At 44.9% G+C, this 20,000-nt stretch overlaps 1 protein-coding gene across 7 annotated transcripts in view; it reads right to left on the bottom strand.

The window, feature by feature from the left end:
* LOC147030288 (sorting nexin-10B-like) overlaps positions 1-20,000 on the bottom strand; it is a 65,900-nt gene that overhangs the window by 19,103 nt on the left and 26,797 nt on the right. For 5 of the 7 annotated variants that reach the window (XM_085874197.1, XM_085874199.1, XM_085874195.1 and 2 more), the window contains exons 5-6: positions 7,635-7,733; positions 4,760-4,840 (exon numbers count right to left, since the gene is read on the bottom strand). In XM_085874197.1, the coding sequence (XP_085730323.1) occupies positions 4,760-4,840; positions 7,635-7,733 (180 nt within the window). Of the gene's footprint in view, positions 1-2,154; positions 2,189-4,759; positions 4,841-7,634; positions 7,734-20,000 lie in introns of all 7 variants that reach the window. The other 2 variants (XM_085874201.1, XM_085874200.1) reach the window with 2 other exon arrangements.

Raw genomic sequence — 20,000 nt, 5'->3', positions numbered from 1 at the left:
GTCTCCACAATTTATAAATACACCATGCAGTTCCCCGAAAAATAAAAACATATGTGACTGCTACATTGTGTGACTGTGGAAATACTGCGGCCGCCGTATAATTGCTAATGGCCATAGATTTTGGAGACCCCACGGCCGCCGTGGCAAATGTGACCTAGGCCTAATTCACTCGACAGAGAGCAAAGACAGAGGGAAAGGCAGGACGCAAAAAAAGAACACTGCAGAGGGAGAGCGAGATTCCCCCCTTCTCCATCCCCCTTTTCAGTGGGAACCGCCTTGTCCCAGCTTCCTAGCCTCTGTGTGCTGCCCCGCTGGACTCTCGCAGGATGTCCCGTACTCCACAGCACTTGACGATGGGCTGAAATGCTGCAACATCTCTTTCCATCCCAACTGCAACATCCCAACTGCTCTTTCGAGCTGCGCATGCTGCTCATGCTGTGTCCGTCCTGGAACCTGTCCGCACTCCAATTCTGTGGCTGAGCTCTCGCTACGAGCTCCTGGAGGGCCGACACTGCCCCTTAGCTATTATTATCTCGCGACCGTGCACAGATTGGCTCACCCCTCGATCGAACTTGTGCCATGATACACTCAGCATTGCCAAGGTGTCAGGTGGTTCCTTCTTTCAGCACATGGTAGCGGAATACCCTGGTCATGATCGGATGGGATCCACTTGCTTTTTGTGGACCCGTTGTTGGCAGTTCATTGTATTAAAACACATATGGACAGATAAAGTAATGATTTAAGGCATCAAGAAGAGGAGGGGAGAAGAGTGGTTTCTTGGCACATGCAAAGGGGGAGGGCAATAACGATGATCAGCCCCTATTACATTCTTTCACATGTGACCTATCATTTTCACACAGACACCTTACTGCTCATGCTATACATGCACCAATGGAATAACTAGGCTATATTACTCCCATTTCCCCCCAATCAATCGTATTTTGCTTCCTGAGCAAGGGTTCAGTATTTTGAGCAATGAATAGAGAAAAGAAAGAATCGAGAGGATTATCGCACCATAACCATCTGTCGTTGATTAATCATGCTTAGCAGGAATAAATATTGATATTAAGACTGTAGACTTGTGCCCCACTCCAGCCAAGGCCCACTTAAACACAGGTTTGCAAAATATACTGCAACTCAATGGAGAAATCGTTTCTACTCCCACGACCTCCTAAAACCAGCCAACCCCCTTACTTTGTGGTTACCGTTTCCTCAGCTCCTCTAATTCCTCATTTTTTGCTGGGTTGCAGCATGGCCTCGATGTATGCACACTTGCCTCTGTTCGAACCTCGCCCCATCCATAAACTGTCATCTTGGTATTTTTCAGGCAGGGAGAAGCATCAATGTGTGTGCCGTCCCTCAAATGAAAGTTAAACTGGGCGTCCTTTCTGCTGGCATTAGTTGGTGAATGTTAAAGATCCCACAGTGTCTTTCGCGAAGAGTAGGCAAACTATCGCAGTCACTCAGGTAAAATTCAAAAATCCTTCTCCGACCTACATGGGGCACTGCATCAGCAGCGTATCCATGCCCCCCAGCATTGATGCAAACCAGCAGCCATGTGCTGCAAAAAAAATGAAAAATAAAGAATGAATTCCTTGCTTGTTTTGTCCAACTGTGTCCCCTCTGCCAGTTAATTGCCTTTACACCTCCCATGCTCCTCTATCCGAAACTGCTGCGTAAAGCAACCAAGAAGGCCTACTCAAGATAAGCGCTCTGTTGTGTCAAACCCTTCCCAGAGTTTCTCCACAGCAATAAAGACATTCACAAATAGTACACACACCTTCAGATGCCAGACTGGTTTCATCACTTCTTGACAAATCGACAGCGCAGACAACAATGCATACCAATGAGGCTCCAAAGCATGTACCACATGCAAACATCAAAAGCAGTCAATATATAAATAAAAAAGAATGGCCCACCCACATCTCTCAGCATGGGAGGTTAATTTATTTATATAATCCTAGCCACCTGGGTTTAGTTGATTAGGTGAGAGCTGATTGACTATTCCCTCCATTCACAGGTGAGAGATGTGGGTGGATTTTTCTTTATTACATATACATACATACATACATACATACATACATACGCGAACAGAGTACCTGCCCTATAAGCAATATTTTTTCCAAGTATGCAACACGTTCTTCTGATGCATACCTTTATTTGGGTGGCGTATCGACAACTAACAGGTCTGCAGGTGAAAAAAAAACATAATCTGGGTTACGTGCATGAAGCAAAAACATATCGACTGCTTATAATTCAAAACACCTCACAGCACAGGAAAACATGTGTACAGGAATAATGTACTGTAAATGGTGCAGACTTAGAATACCAGGGAAAACCTAGAGGTGGTGCTACACGATACACATTTACATGGGGAATTTGTGCCCCTCCCTCCCCGAAGACCACCGGCAAAGATAAAACACCCCGATCCATTAATTGGGGTCACGCTGATCCTCTGGAGCAAGTCTGGATGTATTCGGTCCAGAACTGTAGGAGGAGTCGCGCGACAAACACAAACACACAAACACCGGTTCGCGAATTATAGTAAGGATATATAATATAAACATACTCCTAATGAGTGGAAACACACTCAGAGTGGTACTTGTTCCACTTTTTTAACAATTATAAGGCTTGAACATAAATCACATAGAGCTTGTACATAAATCCCATGCGGGACAATAAAATAAGGAGGCAGTGTATGTGAAGACTCCGTTCTCCGGCCCGGTATGAAGAGAGTCAACAGAAGAGGATTCACCAAAATGCAGCTTTATTGAAGGACCACACGCCAGCCACCGGAGTTGGGGTTGGCAGCTCAACCAACAGTGGAGAGCTCCCAAAACCACACTGAGTTTTACATTCAAAAACTCTCCCTTATATACAATCTATCTCTAATTCCAATCTATTTCTGGTTATACTCTAACCCTAGTTGGTGTGACAAAGCTCATTTTTCAGGGCCTAACAGTCGTCCCTCTCCCACGTACAAAAGGTTTTCTCACTGTGGGATGGTTGCAGGACAAACATAAATCCCTTTTAAGTTCACATAAATCTAAAGAGAAAGACAGGTCTGGCTTTGGTTGAGAGCCCAGCCCTAGTCACAGTGAATAAACCCAGCTTTATTAGTTTCTCTGAAGTGGAATGTGGGTAGGGTGCAGCCCTGTGCCAATGATGGACTGCCTGACAGCATTTACAGCTATGACCATTTTAACCTAACCAAAGGCCCAAGAGTGGAATGCTTAGGAGAACCTAGATAACGTTTTCCTCGGGTCGCTATCACTGAAATAACACAGCCTGCGTCTTTAGAGGGCATCTGGTGGATTGACTTGCTGGGACACCGTGCCACCAAAAGACAGAAAGTTAAACTAAAGCATTTACAGAGTATTTCAAAAATGGGTTCGAATCCCTACATCTAACTAATATATGTATTAATTATGGATCGGATGTGACCATAACATAACACTCCTCACAGTGTACTTTTACCGAAATAAGGATATTAACCAATGGACAAATGATCAGTATATGGGATTTGAAACTGAAATCCCAACAATATGACATGGGTTCAGATGGATGCAAAACAATACAATGCCAAACTGATGATTTAGGGGGGTTTTTTTATCTTGCCAAAACGAAGTTTTGCAAGATATGTTAGTCAACTAGTATGTTTTTTTTTGTTTGTTTTTTTTGTCTGTAGTCACGTATAAAAAATTCTGCAGAGCACAGTTATCATTGGAAATTTTTGTAACTTCGCATATCAGAGGCCTATAGAGGTCCCTTTCAGTGCACAAAATTTTGAAGGTCAAGGTCAAAGGTCAAGGTTACTTTGGCGCAAATCATGGGAGTCGACGAAACCCTTATTTTTTGAGTAATTTTGATCGGATCGTCTTCAAACTTCATGGGAATATAGTTCATGGTCTGGCGCTCAGCTGATTATTTTTTGGTGGCGATTGGCCTTGACCTTCATATGTTTTTGTTTTTTTTGGTCTGCAATCACGTATAAATTACTCTGCAGAGCACAGTTATCATTGGAAATTTTTGTAACTTCGCATATCAGAGGCCTATAGAGGTCCCTTTCAGCGCATAAAATTTTGAAGGTCAAGGTCAAAGGTCAAGGTCACTTTGTCGCAAATCAGGGGAGTCGACGAAACCCTTATTTTTTTGAGTAATTTTGATTGGATCGTCTTCAAACTTCATGGGAATATAGTTCATGGTCTGGCGCTCAGCTGATTAATTTTTGGTGGCGATTGGCCTTGACCTTCATGGTTAGCGCCTCAGGTCAAACATATTTGACCCCAAGGTCAAATTTTCAAGTTTTAGGAACCATATCGTGTAGTACCTCAAATTGAACACCTCGACGAGTGCTTTCTAGATATGTCAAGCTTGAGACATTATGACGTCATTTGGTGGCGTTATGAGGTAAAAGCATATTTTTCATGGTTACTCTGTAGAACGATTCTCATCGGAATCTCTCGTCGGCAGATATTCCTCAAGGAGTCGCTCCTGGTGGATAGCAGCTCTGTTCACCTCAGTGTGACCTGAAAGAAGTCACACGTGGTCACCTTTTGGCAAGATACGGGTCACCCGCAGGGTGACATTGGTTTTTTGTTTTTTTCTCTGTCTCTGTCTCACCATATTCTTCACTGAGCTCTGGTGCCGCCGAAGCAGCTTACTGAGCAAGGGCTATGCTCGATGGTTTGCCATTGCCTTCCCAGCAGTAGCTATGGCAGAAATTTAGAATTTGGCCATGGTGCCGGCGATAGCTTACCTACTCTTTGCAAAGGACACCGTGGGGTCTTTAATATCCACCAAGGAATGCCTGCAGACAGGATTCTCGTTTAACATCCATCTGAGGGACAGCACACACATTGATGAATGACCCTACCTGGGAAACACCAGGATGGCATTTTATAGCTGGGTCAGGATTCAAACACAGGCAAGACAGCTGAGAGGTGAGTGTGCATACCTCTCAGCCATCCTGCCAGCAATCCTAGGATTTGTATTATAGGCCTAGTTGTAAATGGAGGGGTGGATAGAATCGAAGGGGTGGAGTTGGGGAAAGAAACCAATGACCATCCAATTTTCTACCTTCTCCCTCACCTTTCCTACCCTGCAGGATTTTATCCATCCGTCTCACTCTCCACACAGGGTCTGCCACTCTTTCACACATCCAATGTATATTGCATTGCTTAATGCACTGTCACACCTTAACGATTTAGCCAGCAATGGCAACGTATAAAAATGTATGTAAAACGTTGGCGTACGCTGAAATTTTGATGTTTTTTTTAAGTTTTGGTCGTATTCATAACGTGTTGGTCGTATGCATAACATATTAGTAACGGGCACAAAACGTTTCGTTGTCTTATAGATAACAGATACCAACGAATGCTTAGCCTGTTGTCAGCGTTCACAACCTATGCCCAACGATAGTTTAACTTAGGCATAGCGCGCTGCACGTATCGCCGACGAACTCGTGGCGTAGCCTGTTAAAAACCTGCCGCACGCCGATTTAAATCATAACCGCCTGAGAATTGGAAGTGTCAACCACGCAGTCACACCTTGACGATTTAGCCAGCGTATGCCGACCTCTGAAAAATGTGTCTAAAACGCTGGCACACGTCGAATACGGTATGGGTAAGTTGTTTATACGTTAAGAGCATGCTGAAAAACGATGAACTACGCTGTCATATTTCGTGGTACGTCTAGTACATCGTGAAATTTCAAGCATGCTGAAAATTTTACGACGTACTTGCCGTATGACTCACACGTTCCGCTACACTGGGAATAAGTTGTAGGCACGATATGCGAACATTGACACACGTCGACACAAGTTCCTTGAAAGTTACTCATAAGTTGAAACACGTCGAGGTAATGTTTCGCATACCCAAAACTTATTTTCTCCGTCAAGGCACATTTTCTTTTTTTATCCTTGGCTCCGTGAAGGCACGTGACGAAATATCTGACGTTGTTGTTGTTGTTTTTTTTTTTTTAGTCTATCACGAATTTTAAAATATATTCGGACATTTGCTTTTAATTTTCGACGTCGACGTAACAATATCCTCAAACAGAAAATATTCACAGAGGAGGAACTTAGAATAAGACATGAGCAAACTGAAGAGGCAATCGGACGTGACGTAACGGCACGTGACGAAATATCGGAAGTTATTGTTTTTGTTGTTTTTTTTTAAACGCTGCCAATATGCCATTATACGGTAGCTGTAAATTAGAAACACGTTCAGAAAGTTCTGTGGTCGTCCGGAAGACGTCAATCAAATACATCAACATACGTAAATATGCGTTGGAGGTACGTTACACATATGTTCAAAGCACGTTACTCATAGGTTAGAAATAAGTTTTGGGTATGCTAAGCATTACCTCAACGTGTTTCGACTTACAAATAACTTACAAGTAATGTGCCCCGATGTGTGTCAACGATCGCATAACTTGCCTCGACGTGTGTCAACGATCATGCAACGTGCCTATAACACGTTACTCATAGGTTAGAAATAAGTTTCAGGTTCGTTAATCATTACCTCGACGTGTTTCGACTTATGAGTAACTTACAAGTAACGTGTGTCAACGATCGTGTAACGTGCTTACAACATGTTACTCATAGGTTAGAAATAAGTTTCGGGTACGCTAATCATTACCTCGACGTGTTTCGACTTATGAGTAACTTACAAGTAACGTGTATCGACGTGTGTCAACGATCGCATAACGTGCCTACAACGTATGGCCAGCGTAGCGGAACGTGTGAGTCAAACGCTGGCATAAGTCGTAAAATTTCAAGCATGCTAAAATTTGAGGACAACCGCAAAGTACAACGATGAAAGCCAGCGTACTACGACGTAGGGCAGTGTTTTTTAGCGTGCTCTTAACATATACAAACTTACCCATAACGTATTCGACGTGTGCCGGCGTTTTAGCCCAATTTTGCATACGTCAGGCATACGTTGGCTACATCGTCAAGGTGTGACAGGGCCTTTAGTCCCTGCTCTCTGGTCAAAAATCTCTCTGGTCAAAAATGGCACCTTTGAGCCTTTCTTCTCAGTTGGCATCTCCATAATGGTCATGCTCAGTTGTTTTCACCATTTTGCAATCGCTGTATTATTTGACCACAATGCTTCCCAACTAAACAATTATTTTATCCTTGCATGTCTCCTCATTTAAGCAGCCAGAAAGATAATCTCTAAAAAGTCAAATACACAACTGACATTCTCTTCACCACAACCCTCTCTGAGACAAAATACATAAATAATATATTTTATCAGGTAGCCTGGTGTTGGCGCAGTGGTTAGGGCAGCGGCTTGGGATCCAAGAGGTCCTGAGTTCAAGCCCCGTTGAGCCACTGAATTAATACACCAGGGGGTTGACTCAGCCTGTCATCCTTCCGAGGTCGGCGAAATGAGTACCAGTATACTGGGCCGGTGTATACCCCGGTTAAAATAGGTATACCATATCCCTGTGTCGTAAGAGGCGACCAGGGTTGCGTCAGGAAGGGCATCCGGCGTAAAACATGTGCCAAATCACTATGCGGATCATAATGGATGATCCGCTGTGGCGACCCCTAACGGGAGCAGCCGAAAGAAGAAGAAGAAGAAGAAGAAGAAGATATTTTATCAGGTTTTAAAAGTCCTACTTACTGAATCAGGAAGCTCTGCAGACCTTTCCGTCGCTTCTCCAGCTTGTCTGGGTTGAAACGATCAAAGATGAGCCATTTCGAAGGAAGTTTTGGGACAGAGCTGTGGAATGGGAGGGAAAACCACAACCTATAATAACAAAAGGGAATGTGTGTGTGTGTGTGTGTGTGTGTGTGTGTGTGTGTGTGTGTGTGTGTGTGTGTGTGTGTGTGTGTGTGTGTGTGTGTGTGTGTGTGTGTGTGTGTGTGTGTGTGTGTGTGTGCGCGCATCTCCTCCATAACTACAAAACCATGAAACCGAGCAGTCCAAAACTTTGTATGCATACTAAGGGAACACCAAGGGAATACATGAATGAAAACTGGGAATTTGTATAAATTTAAAAAAACCCCTTTTGAAGATAATTAATGGCGTGCTCATCAGGAAAAAACAGAAAAAAAAGCAAACCAAGATGGTGGTTCACCATCTTGGTCAGCCCGCTTTCACTTTGTAGGGGTCTTAAGCTGCCATTTTGTTTCGGACTGCTCAACTTGGAACAGAACTTGAATATGCTCAACTTGGAACAGGCCGCAACATATATACATATATATATATACATATATACATATATACACATATATACATATACATATACATACATGTATATACATATACATATATATACATGTATATACATATATATATATATATATATATATATATATATATATATATACACATGTATATACATATATATATATATATATATATATATATATACATATATACATATATATATATATATATATATATATATATACATATATACATATATATACATATATATATACATATATACATATATATACATATATATATACATATATACATATATATACATATATATATACATATATACATATATATACATATATATATATATATATATATATATATATATATATATATATATATATATATATATATATATATATATATATGAAGATCACAAGGGGAAAACCAGAGATGTCAGGATAAGTCAACTTTGAAGAAACTGAAAAACAAAGTTTCAAGACTTTGGTGGACTGTTTAATAACTGTCATATAGATTTCTTTTTCAGTAAAAGGAAGAGTGATCATTGGCCGATAAAATTAAGCATGTAGCATTTGCCAAGCTTCTGTGTTATTTAATTTAATAGCAAAGAACGAATCAATGTTGCAAACTGACATCACTGGTTATTCCCTTGTTTACTAATTGCCATGCAATTTTAACCTAGGATGTGTAGCAAATTCATGCTTGTTGGTTATTAGCAGACATTACATGACTTTGGTGATCACAGATTTTTTTTTCAACATTAAACGGTCATTGTTTTTTTGTTTGATTGGTGTTCAACGCCATACTCAAGGGTATTTCGCTTATATGACAACGGATTCTCCATTTCTTACTCGGTACTCCTTAATATGATGGAAAACCGGGAGGAAACCAAGGATAAACCACCCCCGTGATAGCCAGTCACCTCATGTGACTCCCTCATATCCTAAGCAGGTTGATTGGGCGGTGGGTACATCAAATGAGGATGGGTACTCAGACGCGCTAACCATTAAGCCACGGTGTGGGTCCCATAAAAGTCACAATAAAGGTTTGACCAGGCTTGAACCATGATATGCACCAACTACGGAGCCCATGATATAACCAAATAGGCCATTGTAGTGCTCAGAGTTTATGCTGTGAAAGTTTTACCTTTCATCTTTTAGTTTGTCAACTCTGAATATTATGGTGGAACAGTTAACATGAATGAAAGGGAGATAACCAGGAGTAAAGTACTGACAACTCTGGGTTTCTACTTGTTCAGCTTTGACAACACATGTTTTTTCATTGCATGGCTAAACTTTATACCATATAAATTATGTGACACCCCTGGTTATTTGTTAAAGTAATATTGTGAGAGGAAACCTTATGTTGCCAACTATTGGCAGGTGCAATAACCCTAAAATTTATAAAAAGTGACATCTCTGGTTTTCCCATTGTGGTCTTCATATATATATATACCTTGAATCGAAACATGTGGAGTGTGATGAGCACTCTGCCGATCCCTACACATATATATACATATATATATATATATATATATATATATATATATATATATATATATATATATAGCTTTTGTTGGGGCTGCAATTATCAAATTATGAGGTTGGAGTGATTTTCCTTACTCCTCTGAGCTCCAAAGGTTAATCATGCCAAAATTTTATTGGATCAAATTTTTTTACCACGATGTATCTTACAAAGGGATTTAGAAGTCATTTTCTCACATTTCATAACTTTTTCAGCACACAAGCACCACCTGTCACCATCTCAGAGGGTGCATCCACAGATACAATCTATCTATCTATCTATCTATCTATATATTACTAAAGCTCTCATCTTGTATGTTCCTGACATACAGCCAAAACAGTACATGATAGCGCAAAAATTTTAGGGCCACCTTACTCACCATTCTCCTGCGGTGTGCAATATCAAGTTTGGTTAAAATTGGGCAACGAAAAAAAAATTTTAAAAATAAATTCCCGACTCAGTCAAGTTCTCTTCGGGAATATTTCATCAATACAAACAACCTCAGTGGTATAGTTCGCTGGAGCTATCTTTTTTTTCTTGAAATGATTTTTTTCACAACCGGTCACAACGGGAACCCAATGGGTTCATGGATCATCTCGTGCTTTATAAAAAGGCCTATATTTTTCGGATTTAAACCCGGAAACCCATTATTGCGGTTCTTTAAAACCGCATGCTCCAAGGCAATTGCACACAACACGCAGCGATCCTCAGGCAGTTATTTCAATCGTATATGTCTGAGGCAGTCCCTTCAATATGTCTCGTGGGTAAAAAGGGGGAAAATGCGTTGCGTGGGACTCTCATAGTTAGGTCCTTAATATCTCTTATATCCTCCACTTTAACCTTTGACCTTTTCCCTTCCATCACACAAACCATGCAAGCAAGCACACATGCCACACAAATAAGAAATAAGCACACACTACAAGCATTTCCAGCTTGTTCGCACTGCGGGTACATCCAGCCAAAAGCACACTGTTCTTTTTTTGAAGTTTGCACGTCCATTCCCCATTCAAATGTGCGCACTAGTTCCCAACCGCTATCTCACCTCAGACTTCACTCAGCTCACCAAACCTCACTATGTTAACCACAACCGCTTCCAACAACTGGTAAAAATACCACCGCAACAACCCACGCTAAATCCCGACTTTTATTCACCATTTCACTATGAGCGCCACGTGGCACTCGGCCCTCACCATGAATGCCATGTGGCAATCAATACTTGTTACAGAAGCCGCATTGCCACCACCTCTCACGAAGAACGTAAAGAGAAGAGCGCTCTGCTATACAACCGCCATAACTGCCTGATAGTCATCAAAATCGTACCGAAACATCAAGGGACCCAGAGGGGATGCGGGTCAAGCTGCTTGAAGGAATAACGAGAGGGATGAACATGTACTGTGGCTTATGAAGGGAGCGACAGGTAGCATGAGGATTTTGCTACAATCCTATGTTAGAATGAAGAGCAGTGCATGTTTGGGGCTGGAGCATGTGTCTGAAGACTGTGGCCCTATGCAAATCTCGGAGCTCTGATCCGTGCCAAAGTCGGTGAGTGACAGCCATTTTTCCGGCTCCGAGGCATGGCGGGGCATGACTGCGGCTGCTGTGGCCCAATCGAGGAGAGGGATTTTTCCTGTGGCTCAACGAGATCCAGTCCTTGGCCCCTCCCTTTGTCCGGGCCCATAAAAAGGGCAGAGCGGGGCCAGTTCTCTCTCTTCACCCTCCGCTCTTCCACTCTCTTTTGGGTCAGTCACTCTTCCAGTCAGCCTGTTCATGGGTCGTTCAGTCAGTCTGCCCGCCTGCACGAGTCCATCCTGTTTACTCTGTTTGCAGGTCACTGCTGCTGATCGCCTTCATGGTCGGGGCCATCGGTGCTGTGGCCGAAGGAACACAGAGCTGGATGGGATTGACAAGCAGGCAGTCAGCGAGCTTGTCAGCGTGGAGCGAAAGGTGCTGCGAGTCCCACTAACCAAGCAGGGAGGCGGGATCGCACACTACTACTGCAAGGTGCGGCCGCTCTGTTTGAGCGATCCTCAATAGGTACAGACATTTACACAGATTGGAGGGGGACTTTCTCTTTACGCATCTTCTTCTTCCATCTTTCTTTCCATCAACCTCATCAACTATGGACGCATAAAGAGCATTAATGTGGGCGAAGCCCAACAGTTCTTTTAGGGGCCGAACTGAAGGAGTGAACGTATTGACTCGCATTCAGATTTTCCTCTTGTACAATGCTGTACCTCCACATTGCACTACACCTCACACCTCCCACTCCCACATCTTAGACATAATCAATATTCCTCCCAGCTACCTCTCCCTAAACATTCTGGGATACGTCGTTCTGCTGCCCATGCCAGGTATTGAGAGGTCGTTTACCCTCACCTGCTTTCTTTCTCTCTGGGTTACATCTAATCTTTCTCGGATGTGTGTGTGTGTGTGTGTGTGTGTGTGTGTGTGTGTGTGTGTGTGTGTGTGTGTGTGTGTGTGTGTGTGTGCGCGTGTGTGTGCGTGTGTGTGCGTGTGTGTGCGTGTGTGTGCGTGTGTGTGTGTGTGTGTGAGATGGTGCCTGTCCTTGCATAAATTAAGATTCGAGAAGATATACAGAATAACTGCTCTTTGTCTGCTTTTGTAAGATTGCTTGTCTTTTGCTGCACCCCACAAATGCCTTGCCTTCCCTGCTGTACATTTCAATAAATCCCATTCGCTGTGTCACATACCATTCCTTGCATTCTGGTTGTAAATAAATGCACTGTGTGGAAATGTTACCAGCTTGTTTTCGTGTTTTCCTTCATTGGTCCAGCTTGGCTCGCACCCGAGCTGAGCCGGGATGTTATTCCCCAATGAGTCGCTTCATAGCCAGTACATACTTGGCAGTTCCGCTCAGCTGCACCTGATCCGGTAAGTAATATGGTTAACACAAGTATGTACCGAGGGCGTGTTCCCCGGTAATGAGGTCACGTGACCCTCAGGTAAACTGTTTATTCGATGGAGGACCCTAAGTCACGTGGTGGAGTGATTGGTCTTCGTGGTCGATTAGCAACCTGCTGCGTCACAAAGTTATTCGTGTGCTACAGCCTGCGATTCTGGTGTGTCACCCAAGGCAGTCCATCTATCATGGCCTCCCTATGACACCGGGACCACAACACTATAATTGGTGGGTGAGCTCTAAACGTCAAATATGGTGTCGCATGTGAAAAACTGACTAAATTAGGATGTTACAACGATTGGTAAGATCAGCAAAGGAGTCACGTAACCTCTCAAATGCACTTATTATTCAAAAACCGAAAATAGTACAAACACAACCGATACATCGATATAAAGGTAATGTTACTGCTCATCTCAAGACATAACTCACAAGGGTGAAAGAAGAGTTTGCAGAAGAAAAGAAAAAAAAGGTTACAACCATAACTAACTTCTCCATTTCTACACCATGAAAATATTTTCAAACAAGCGATTTTTATCCGGATACATATTCTGTATCATATTTTTTGATACACACACACATATTTTTGTCAGGTCAGGTTCGATCTGTGACCTGCTACAGGTACCATGTAAACCTGTACTAACCTGTTCCATGGTCGGGTTGTCGGCGACTAAACCGTCTCCCCCACCAGGTTTTCTGGTGAGGAGGGTGTTTGGATATGGACACCCAGCAGGATTAAAAACAAAACCTGTCAAAGGGCGGAGGAGCTCCTTGTGAGCCAACGGCCATCCATATCTAGTGCCCAACTGTGTCTGCGGACGTCCTCCTGCAGTTGGGTTACTTCTTATTAGGAGGTTGGTGGCAGGATTTGCACTCCAGCCACCGTAAAACGCTTCATTCCGCAAAACGCAAAAACGCAAAAAAATCTGAAAACCCACTCCGTGGGAGTACCTCCTGTGCAGCTTCCCTTCGCAGGGCAGCTCACCGGATGATGGGATTGGGGCAAAGCCTTCGGGACCCCAATCTTTGATAGGAGGGAAACCACGGGGTAACATCCCTGGGTCAGATTGCGGGAGAGTGTGTCGGAGTGGTGCTGAGGTGTCGTCCACCAGACGGCGGTCTCCTTGGGTTAACCTGAGGCGGTCCCTTCGGGTGGGTGCCTGGAATGTCCTATCCCTAAGAGAGGATGATCACCTGTCTCTGTTATCATCTGAGCTCAAGCGTTTGGACATCGGGATTGCAGCTCTCTCTGAGGTTCGGAGACCGGATTGCGGCGAGATAATGGTGGGTGGTTACACCTACTATTGGTCTGGTCGCTCTGATGGTTACCATACCCAAGGAGTTGCTGTAGCTGTGTCTAATAAGCTGACCCCAATGATAATTGAGGTAACACCGGTCAACGAGCGTATTATGAGATTAAGGATTCGTCACTCCTTAGGTGTCATTTCCCTGGTCTCTATTTATGCTCCGACTGAGGCGAGTGATCTTACCGTGAAGGATGCATTCTACGCCACACTCGAGTCTGTGGTTGATCAGTGCCCCAGACGAGATACACTTCTAGTCTTGGGGGATTTCAATGCATCGACTGGAACTGATAGGGATGGTTATGAGGTGTGTGTTGGTCCCCATGGGTCAGGAACTATGAACCAGAATAGCACTAAGTTCCTTGACTTTGCAAGAAGTCATGGACTTAGGGTGGCTGGTTCATGGTTTCAGCGCCCGCAAGCTCATCGCTGGACTTGGTATTCCAACGCTGGCGGTGTGGCAAAGGAGATTGACCATGTCCTCATTGACGGTCGTTGGAGGATGATCCAGAACTGCAGGGTCTACCGGAGTGCTCAGTTCCTCAATACTGACCACAGGCTTGTTGTAGCAACTCTAAAGCTGCACCTTAAATCCTGGAGAATGGTACCATCCCAGCCTAGGCTGGATGTTGCCAAGCTCAGGGATGAGAGAGTAGCTGAGGAGTTTGCGAACAGGCTGAGTGGACACTTGGGGGTCTGGGTGCTTTGGGGGTCCTGAAGAGTTGTGGAGCACCTTCAAGACCACCGTCCTTGATGTTGCCGGTGGATGCCTTGGAGTTCACCGCAGGGCAAAGAAGAATTTTGTCTCTCAAGGGACACTGGATACCATTGACCAGAGTCGCAGGGCCAGGCTGAATGGCAGAGCTGAGCTGTTCAGGGAGCTGAGGCGTAAAACTGTACGTGCACTGAGGGTGGACAAGGAGGCCTATGTGTGAGGAATCTGTGAGGGGGTAGAGCATCACCTGTGGACAGGTGATTCTCGTCCCGCTTACAGGGGAATTCGCGCATTACGTTCATCCAAGCCCATCCCTCGGAGCACTGCAGTTCGAGCAGAGAGTGGTAGGCTCTTGACAGAGGAGTCTGAAGTGAAGGCCCGCTGGGCCGGTTACTTTGAGCGGTTGTACCAGGCTGATCCCCAGCTCTCGAGTTGGACGTCAAGGGTGTTACAATCCCTGTTGCTGACCCTCGAATCAACTGTGGTCCACCATCGCTTGTGGAAACACGGGCTGCGGTGAACCAGTTGAAACGGGGCAAAGCTGCAGGGATCTGTGGCATCCATGCTGAACTTCTCAAGGCTGGTGGAAATGCTGCACTCGCGTCGTTGCATGCAGTTTTGTGCTCTGCCTGGAACACAGGCATCATCCCAACTGACTGGAAGAGGGGCCTTGTTGTCCCTCTCTGGAAAGGGAAGGGTGATCGCCAAGACTGCAACAACTACCGAGGGGTGACGCTGCTCTCAGTGCCGGGCAAGGTCTTTGCTCGGATAATTCTTGATAGGGTTCGCCACCATCTGCTTGAGCACCAGCGTCCAGAGCAGTCAGGCTTTACACCAAAGAGGTCAACGATTGACCGTATCCTTGCTCTTCGTGTCCTCACTGAACGCAGACGAGAGTTTCGGCAGGGGCTGCTTGCAGCCTATGTTGATCTCTGTAAAGCGTTCGATTCAGTGAATCGGGATGTCCTCTGGAGGATTCTTGGTCTTCGTGGGGTGCCACCGAAACTGATCGATCTGATGTCTGAACTCTACTCTGGTACTGAGAGTGCTGTGAAGTGTGGTGGTACCACCTCTGACTTATTTCCAGTTGTTACTGGAGTTCGTCAGGGATGTGTACTTGCCCCCACACTTTTCAGCACTTGTATGGACTGGATTTTTGGGAGGATGTCGGAGAGATCAAGTTGCGGTGCATCGTTTGGCAATGTCAAGATCTCGGACCTTGATTTTGCAGATGATGCAGTCATCTTTGCGGAGACTTTAGACATCCTCTTGGGGGCCCTCGAGGTGCTGAATGAGGAGTCGGAGCCGTTGGGATTACGGATTTCTTGGGTCAAAACAAAGATCCAGGCTTTCGGTGACATCTTGGATGCTGCTGTCCTGTCTGTGTCTGTTTGTGGTGAGGATGTTGAGGTCGTGGATAGATTCACTTACCTTGGCAGTGATATTCATGTCTCCGCAGGTTGTGAGCCGGAGGTCAATAGACGTCTGGGTCGGGCCTGGGGAGTCATGGATTCACTGGATCATGGGGTGTGGCGCTGCCGGTACCTGTGCGGGAGGACGAAAGTCCGAGTCTTCAGGTCCTTGGTACTTCCAGTCTTGCTCTATGGGTGCGAGACTTGGACTTTGACCAAGGATCTGAGACGGAGACTTAATTCCTTTGGTACCAGGTCTCTTCGGAGAATCCTTGGCTATCGCTGGTCGGATTTTGTGTCCAACGAGCGGTTGCTGAGAGAGACTCGGATGAGATTTGTTACCTGCATAGTCCGTGAGCGTCAGCTGCGGCTGTATGGACATGTGGCTCGTTTTCCTGACGCTGATCCTGCTCACCAGATTCTCTCAGCGAGGGAGTCTCATGAGTGGAGGAGGCCAGTGGGCCGACCACGTGCCTCATGGTTGCAGCAGGTTGACCATCATCTCAAGGAGATGGGGATGGGCCTGGCATCTGCCTGGGGGATGGCCAGACGGAGGCCCCTGGAGTACCGGCGGAAAGTGGACGCAGCGACGCGCTGTTCTGGCACATGCTCCCATACCTGACCTGACCTGACATATTCTGGCCCTTAATGGAAAACATTCAATATTGTCTCCCCAAAAGCATTACAATAACATGTTCAATTTTATTGAGATTTCTGTTCAATAATTTGGAGCTTGATAAATAAAATGTTTGTCTCTAAATATGTGCTTAGTTGTGGGAGTCCAATAGATGTACGTTAGATCATGGGCAATGCCGGGTACCTTCGTGGGAGGAGGGGTGGGAGAATGGACCCCAAGTTGCCCGGCAATGCCGGGTACCTTTGCTGGTAAAATATAAAAGAATATATATATATATATATATATATATATATATATATATATATATATATATATATATATATATATATATATATATATATATATATTTTGTAAACATTGTCGAGGATCATGTGAGCTAACACACAACGTACAACAAGTGGGGCAGGAGACAAGAGGGGTGGGAGAGGGAAGGACAAAACGGTGGAGAGAAGACAGAAAGACCACTGACCTGCCTGCGGTGAGAGAGTGAGAGGCCCAAAGACTCAGCCTCACTGCGAGAGATACCAATAATCCTAAATGCCTATGGTTTCCACAGTGTGAAGCCGAGAAAGGTGAGAGGCAGGAGCACAAGCCCAGAGAGGAGAGCAATACTCCATCATGCTGCAGACGAAAGTTTTGTATGTAGTCAGGAGCTCAGGTGGGCCAAGGAAGGAGTTTGCATGATGGAGGATTCCCAGTCGGCCACTGGCTTTGGAGGCCAGGTTGGAAATGTCGCTTTCCCAGGAAAGATCATGGCAGATAGTGAGATCCGGGAGCTTGAATGAAAGGACTTCCATAGGATTGTTGAGAAAGTAGATGGGGGGGGGGGGTTCCAAACAGTCCTTTCGGAAAGACATTGTGAAAGTGTGAGATTACACTGGATTGAAAGACATGTTCCACATGTTGGACCAGTTTGTGATTTTATCCATATCTGCAGAGAGCGAAGACGCTGCTGCTTGCCGGTCTGAGGGATGACAGATGGTACGATCGAGGCGAAACTTTATACATATGACCGCCTATCCATGAGGAACAAAAGAGTCACACATATGATGTCATCGGTCACATGATTTGACAGCCATGTTGGAATATACCTTAAAACCTAAAAAAAAATACACCACTCAAAATAAGTCCTTCAGAAGGTTCTGATTGATATTGGTTTGAGTCTTGTGAAGTGCGAATCTTCTTCTCCTCTTCCCTTTAAAAGAGGTGAGGTCCATTGGCACCAAGCTTCTGCCCAACCTACACCACGATACTCCTCCACCTCACTCTGCTCAGCCAACTCTCTCCACTCTCCAACCCCCCCCCCCACCTTACTGATATCCCTCCTCACACTTTCCTTCCATCACAACCATGGTCTACCTCTTTTACTCCTACTTTGCTCCCTCAACCTGTCTGCTCTTTTTGCCATTCTCTCTTCCCGCATCCGCATCAAGTGTCCAGCCCATCACAGCTGGCATTTTACCAACCACCCCGTCAAGATCATCTGCACACCAATCTCCTCCATCATTCATCCATCCCCTTCACTCCCACAATCCTTTTTGAGATATCCTGGGATAATCGGATATCTCTGTTTAATCACCCGCACAGAAAAAGACAAATTAACAAAAGAAACCCAAGGCTCATTAAATATTGTTGCGAATTCGTGCCCGCCGGTGGGCGAACGGCTGCATCACTCGAATCGCGACCGCGTCGCCCACCGGACGGACAATTCAGTCGTGACCCTCCGGGAACTATCGCTTTGTCTTTTCTCCATTGACTCTCCATCCTGCTTCACGTAAAGGGTTCGTAGCGGGTGCAAGATCCCGGTAATTAATCTGAACCGTCGAGGTCGACGATAACACCGCTCGGTTATCCCGATAGTACAGAACGGGCCGCCCAAGAGGCTCGTGTCCGGAGTCGACCTGTGGCGAGGTACGATCGCCCGGTTTACTATCCGCGTGGGTACTTCGGTAGGTCGAGTTTGGCGAACAACCCTATCCTACGCGGGTGGCCGATTGGCACGATTGTGGTGAGCTCGAAAGGCCCACTACTGAATTGTCCGTCCGGTGGGCGACGTGCCGCGATTCGAGTCACGTGGCCGTTCGCACGCCGGCGGGCGCGAATTCGCAACAGTATAAATGGATAAATGTATGTTTACAAATGTTCAAACTGACGACTATCACGTTCCAAACACAGCCAATAACGCAGACCAATGGATTCAACAGTGTTACAAATCATTTCATTTGGAACTGCAAGACATTGTCTTTCAATTTCCTCTTTCAGCTCATCGACTGTTGCTGGTTTTGAGCCGTAAACCTTATCTTTGAGATATCCTCATAAAAAGAAGTCCATTGGAGTGAGGTCTGGGGAACGTGCAGGGAATTCAACACTACCTCTTCGCCCAATCCATCTGTTCAGAAAAGTTGCTTCGAGATAGGCCCTTACATCACTGTGGTAGTGGGGAGGTGCTCCATCTTGCTGAAAGTAAATCTCTTCGTCACCAAATATCTCTACGACACGTGGGCCGACGGATTCCTGCAGCAAGTTTAAGTAAACATTCCCAGTGACAGTTTGGTCAAAAAAGAATGGCCCGAGGATGCCCAATGCTGATATCCCACACCACACAGTAACCCCTGGTAAGTTTAAGTGGTGTTCCATAGTAACATGCGGATTTTCAGGAGCCCAGTAAGTGCAATTGTGTCGATTAATTGAGCCATTTAACTTGAAGCTGGACTCATCGCTCCAAACAATTTTGGATGGAAATGCTGCATCTTCTTCGCATTTGCCCAGGTACCACTCACAAAATTCAGCTCTCCGGTCAGGATCGTCTTCATTTAGAGTGTGGATTAATTTTGGAATGTAACTTTTCCAATTAATTCGCTTCAAAATGCGATGAGCGCTTGATTTTGGAATTCCTGTCTCACGAGCCATTTATCGTACAGATTTCCGTGGGGATCGGTGGAGGGTTTCCACCAATTGATTTTCCTTTGCGGGGGTGGTTGATGACCGTGGTGTTCCTGAACGCTCCTTATGGACGTCATGCACAGTTCCATCTTTTCAAACTTATCTCGGGTGCGAGCAATGGTGCGTCGCCTTGGTGGATCTTTGTGAAAATGTCTTCTAAATTCTCTTTGCACTTCCATGATGTTTTCGTGCGTCCAGTAGCACTTTATGATAAATTTTCTTTCTTCAAAACCTAGTTGTACTTCTGCCATTATTAAGGTCAATTTTATCTGAAAATAAATGAAAAATTAAATGAGTTATGAGGAGCCAAAATGTGAGTACATTTTTTGGGACACCCTGTACGTATA

The sequence above is a fragment of the Eptatretus burgeri genome, chromosome 3 (assembly GCF_056783735.1).
Source record: "Eptatretus burgeri isolate ZD-2024b chromosome 3, Ebu_testis_v1, whole genome shotgun sequence".
Lineage (NCBI taxonomy): Eukaryota > Metazoa > Chordata > Myxini > Myxiniformes > Myxinidae > Eptatretus > Eptatretus burgeri.
This window is presented reverse-complemented; position numbering and strand designations above follow the sequence as displayed.